Below are 5,863 nucleotides of genomic sequence, written 5' to 3' on the forward strand. Positions count from 1 at the left end.
ACTCTGTCGGGTATGCACACTGACATTACACATCCAGCGGAGCATACTGGCTTCATTCCTTGCGAGCTTACGCATGTCCTCAGCAGTCACAGCCCATGTTTCACTGCCATGAAGCATGGCTGTTCGTACGCATGCGTCATACAGTCTGCCTTTTACTCTGAGTGAGAGTCCCTTTGTCGCCAGCAGAGGTAAGAGCTCTCTGAACTTTGCCCAAGCTATTCTTATTCTAGCAGCTACACTTTCAGCGCACACACCCCCACTACTAACTTGGTCACCCAGATAGCAGAAGCTATCAACTACGTCTAGTTTTTCTCCCTGGAATGAGACAGAGGTTGTTTCCTGTTTGTTTACAGTGTTTATTGCACCTGAACAGCTGCCACCACAATTACCAAATGGCAATTGAGTAGGGAAGATAATCTCAAGAATTCTCTATGTAAGTGGGGTGTGTGTGTATTTATATAACGCACATGCATACATAGTCACACAAACGAAAAAGAAAATGTGAGCATATACCTTTGACATTTGATGGATTTCGTGTTGCTTTTTAGGCTTTACATGTTTCCGATAGTATGCATCCAATGATACATACTGACCTCCACTGCACTTGATGTCTGAAATAATTGTAGGGTCATCAGTCACATGATACATTGTAGGCAGGTGAGCTGATATTTTCTGATATGTATTTGAAGTAAGGGCTTCAAGTACATAACTAAGTCCTTTATCTGATGCGATAGTCCTTTTCAATGACAAACTTTGGATGCATGAACGACAGGCCAAGAGAGACAAAGGTAATATTATCCTGTTGAAAACAAAAAAAGTTTTGTATTAGTACATTATGTTATAAATGTACTTGTGAATAAAAGTAATACAAAGAAACAACCAACATCTTTATAATAATAAGTGAATTTTGTCATCAACTTATATTAATAAATCTTTTTTTAACTGTAAGAAGTGTTTTTACAAAGAGTGAAAGGAAACTCAAATGTGTTGAGTTACAGATGTTTGTTTTATTGACATATTGAGATACTGATGTATGTTTTATTGAGCTATGTGTGATGTAAGAAAGCATGATTTCAAAAACTTCCTCTAACTCATTAAATTATAATCCACTTTTCTATATTGGCATATATATATAGGACAAGAGTCCTCATTCTATGCTAGCTTGCATTATCTCATGTTGAGGAGTGTATCTCTAGGTTTAATCTTTTTAGCTGATCCCAAGTTTTCATATCTTAATATTGCACTGTGTACTTTCTGCTACCCTCTAGCAGCCACAAGTTCTCACTGAACATATAATATCCATTCATACATCACCATACCAGAACAGATGTACATCTTACAAAGAAAGTTACCATAAATAATACAAATCACTTTTTTTTAATTCATATACCAATTGATGTTATTATAATGATGTAACATGATACATAGATATCCAATGATTTATGAGAGACTGAAGGACGTGCACAAAAAGGAATAGCAAGGAACAATATTAGGCTGTGAGGCTGGAAACGAGCCATGTAAGCCTGGAGAATTAAGCAACCATTGAATGAGGAGTCATTTACAGTAAAAATGCAGTCTATAAGCAGGTATCACTATGAATTTTCGAAAATATTTAAATGTAATTTCTACTGTACATTTTCATGGAGAACATCCAAAAAGAAACATTCTGATACTTCATTTATGAAATTTGGATTAATATTATTGAAAATATGACAATTTGAATAGGCCATGTCTTGCCTAATTGGCCTAAATGAATAATTCACTGAGGTGACAATTATCTTCAATTGCACAAATTAATAGCGACATGGTATAATAGTTGCCCATTTTTTTTCAGGTTTTTGGAAAGTAGACAATTTTTTGGCAATTTAAAAAATATTTATATAAAGCCTATCTTGTTACATGTAAGAAACAGTTGATTTTGAGATGTTTTCAGACCTAGTTAAACCACAAAGTACAAGCCACAGGCATTTGGGTTTTGGCACATTTGTAGTAGGTATGGAGATAAATAAATGAGATTTTGGGACATGACACCATTTCAAAACTTTTTTTAATGATCTATTAAAAATGGCTATAAATGGCAGAATTGTGGATCAGGATACCCACATAGGTTGCATTTTCTCTGTTTTGACAAGGATTTTCCCAATTTTTTTTCATTACAACCTTGAGAATGTTGGGGCTAAGGCTTTTATGAAAAAAATCTTGGAAAATTTATGATCCTCACCTCCTTCCTGCCATATCTCCAGACTGATTTTGACCAATTTTTTTACACTATGCACTTAAAAATGATGGGAGAAACCTTTCCAGTAAAAAAGGGAAAATTTTGAAACTATTTTCAAATAAAAAATATGTTTTAAGGGAGATTTAGCTGGTTTTTCTAGCACATCCCATGATCACCAGATATCTTTTTCAGAATTGTATGTAGACCTAGATTACAAAACAAACAAAATTTGAAAACCAATTCTTTGCTTTAAGCATTAAAACATAAAATAAAAACATCTGTAACTCATTGGTAGGAGAGAGAGAGAGACAGAAAGAGAGAGAGAAAACCAAAAGTGAATATGTAAACACTACCACAAATTTTCCAACTGTATTCAAAAGGATATTCCTTGCACAATATAATTTTTATTGTTGAAATTTGATCAATATTTTTCTAAGAAAAACAAAATTTACATGTACAAGAATATCTGCTAGGTAAAATTTAGATGTCACTCTCCACATGTAAACACAGTGAGAGGGAATAAACAACATTCTCAGTATGACAATTCCATACTAATTTTGGTCTCTATAAGACCTGTAGCTCAATTTAGTGCATTTTTTCATAGAAATATATGTTTATTTAGTAATTAGTTCATCTTTTCTTGAAATTCTGGCTCAAACTTGATATCTAAAGCCTTGAATTCTTGCTCTCGCCATGCATGAATATGCATCAGTGTACCAACCTCTTTACTGACTTTGTTCTTTTTCACCATATTGTGGCAAGATTTGGCAATGATCATATTTAATTTGCAAGAAATTATTTTTCCTTATGATACAAAAATCTTGAAGAAAGTATGTTCACTTTTATATTCCATAATGATTATCTGACCTACCCCCATTGATTTTTTAAATATAAAAATAAGGCAACAAATGTCCTCTTCATGACTGCATGATATTCAACACAAATTACAGTGTCCCAGTGCCTTGAACTAGAACAAAGGCTACTGTTCAGCAGTCAAAAAAAGACAGGACAAACTTTATGAATGGGTGAAAATACCAGGGTGATTGAAGGATCCTGGCATGATACGTAGGTGTTGGATTTTGATCAAAACTATACGAGAAGAAGATTCACATCAAGAACTTTCAAATCTAATATATAAAACAGAGATGTGTGCATATTCGCTTTTCATGTGAAAATGGCTTCACCAATTACTTCCATACTTGTGATGCATGAATAATTTAACTTCGGACATATAATAGGGTCTTCATTTGATTTTTTTTTTTTAAATAAAAAATATTGCTTTATATGTATGATTTACTTCTTTAAAAAGGTTTCTCAATGTCAACTTCAGGTACTGATGTAAAAACGGCAAAGTCTCTCACTCTTTTTTAATGTTCGCTATTTGTAAACAACTACGATAAATTACTGAAAGAAATATTTACGAAGTTTGCAAATTTAAATATTCGGTAGAAGATAGTTTTTAACAAGCTTTTATTTATACAATTTTTTCATTCCATGTTTATCTCATACATTGTTTGCAATGTTCAATCTGTTTCTCTCTCTTTCACATATACACACACCAGGTTTGATATCATTCTGAACTTGTGCACTTCGTTAATTTCCATAAAAATTTTTTATTCATTTTGTTTTGCACGCCGTGTTCAGTTCTATGTATTTGTAGTTAGTCACACACGTGTTTTTGTATGTATGTTTGTATACATTTATGTATGTGTGTGTGTGTATGAGTGAAGGGGTATGTTGTCATGTATATATACACAATTCCTGGTGTGACTTTGCTTTGCAATGTCTATTAATAAAGCTCAAGGTCAGTCTTTGAAATCTACTGGCTTGCTTTTCCATTGGTCACCTTTATTTTGGTTGCTCCAGGGTAGGTAGTTTGCAAGACTTATTCGTCTATGCTCCAAACCAGAAAACAAAGAATGTTGTTTACCCAGAAGCTCTTACGTAATTTCCTTCAACATATGTGGTAGAATTTATCTCCTTTCATAAAAGTGGTAAATTTTGTATTTTTGTTTATTATTATTATTATTATTATTATTATTATTATTATCATTATTATTTTGTATTATGAATTCAGAATTGATTTCCCAAATGAAGAATAAATTGAATTTAGAATAACAAATTTCTATACAACATATTTTACTTTTTTCTTCCAATATATATAGAAAAATTTCACTCCCAGGCAATGCTGGGTGCTGCTGCTAGTGGTGTATAATTTTCCATGGAAAATGTATTTTGAAATGAAAATGATGAAGCAAAAAGGGTGTTTTTGTGTGTTTAAACTTGTCTCCCTTCTACAGCACTCTTTAGTGATAACGACTTATACAATATCCTTGAGTCAACCAAAGTCCTGTGAATGGATTTGGTCGACAGAAATGGAAATAAGTGTGTGTGCATGTGCTTCATTATTATTTGTGTGTGTACATGGATATGTAATCCATATAAATACATGTGATTGTTCACCCAGGCACCTCAAATAGAGGATCACTGGAATATTTCACAAATTTTTTCTGTTCCTCAGATCGACTGTATCTGGAAAATACACATCAGTTTGCTCTGTCCCTTTTGGGAGAATCCAAGTACTTCTAGGTTTCTATGAAAATCAGTTGTTGATTTGTTTCTTTTATCATAGGCACACTGGACAAAGTATACCAGTGCACCTATGATAATAAGAACAAGTGAAAATCTGTAGCCTGCTTATAAAAGCAGTAAGTTTCTCCTCAATTCCCCATAGATGTCCCCAATTTTTGAAGAGTTATTCACATCCACTGGGCAATTGATCTTTACAACAAAGTGTGGCTTTTACTCCCTGTTTCATACAACCATATTTGGCATGTTATGCTTACAGTCAGGTTGCTGTTTTTATTGGAATGGACTGCCAATATTCTTTACTTTGAAAGGTATGGCTACTCTCCAATTCTGATGTGCCTTTAGTATGGCTGTTAAAACAATCCTTCTTGTGTATAGTATTGTAAACTGTCTTGGTAACATGATCATGTCTATTAAGGCAGCGAGCTGGCAGAAATGTTAGCACATCGGGCAAAATGTTTAGCAGTATTTTGTCTGTCTTTACGTTCTGAGTTCAAATTCCGCCAAGGTTGACTTTGCCTTTCATCCTTTTGGGGTCGATTAAATAAGAACCAGTTACGCACTGGGGTCGATGTAATCAACTTAATCTTTTTGTCTGTCCTTGTTTGTCCCCTCTATGTTTAGCCCCTTGTGGGCAATAAAGAAATAAGAAACATTAGCACGCTGGTTGAAATGCTTAGTAGTATTTCATCTGTTTTTACATTCTGAGTTTGTAGTGAAACCACCTCTCTCACGGTTATTTATTTACAAATGCGAACGTAGCAGGGAACAACTCTTTCCCGCCTTGCTGTGTCATCACCTGACTGACTTTTATTTTCGCGGCATTTACCTCCAGTCTGTTCGCGCCAGGACGCAAACCGACCAACCGTAGCCACTAATAAGGTCACGTGAGAGAGTGTTTTTCTGATGCTCTCTGGAGCCTCCTTGTACCTATAAATAGCCTAAATTATCCGCGCCGATTTGTCGCGGCTACAGATCTTCTAAGATCTGGTCGTAGACCACACAGCACCAACCAACCAGCCAGTTCCAGCGACATCAACAGCATCGTTCAACTAC

The 5,863-nt window shown here is 34.5% G+C and overlaps 1 protein-coding gene across 7 annotated transcripts in view; it reads right to left on the reverse strand.

Moving 5' to 3' along the window:
- The window catches only part of LOC106879509 (methyltransferase-like protein 25B), a 140,030-nt gene that overhangs the window by 86,101 nt on the left and 48,066 nt on the right, over positions 1–5,863 (reverse strand). For all 7 annotated transcript variants that reach the window (XR_008265833.1, XM_052974174.1, XM_052974169.1 and 4 more), the window contains one exon: positions 514–799. Coding sequence is in view for 6 of the 7 variants with exons in the window: in XM_052974174.1 (XP_052830134.1) it covers positions 514–799 (286 nt within the window). In the remaining variant the exon portion in view is untranslated. The remainder of the gene's footprint in view (positions 1–513; positions 800–5,863) is intronic.

This window comes from Octopus bimaculoides, chromosome 17, assembly GCF_001194135.2.
Source record: "Octopus bimaculoides isolate UCB-OBI-ISO-001 chromosome 17, ASM119413v2, whole genome shotgun sequence".
In the NCBI taxonomy this organism is placed as follows: domain Eukaryota; kingdom Metazoa; phylum Mollusca; class Cephalopoda; order Octopoda; family Octopodidae; genus Octopus; species Octopus bimaculoides.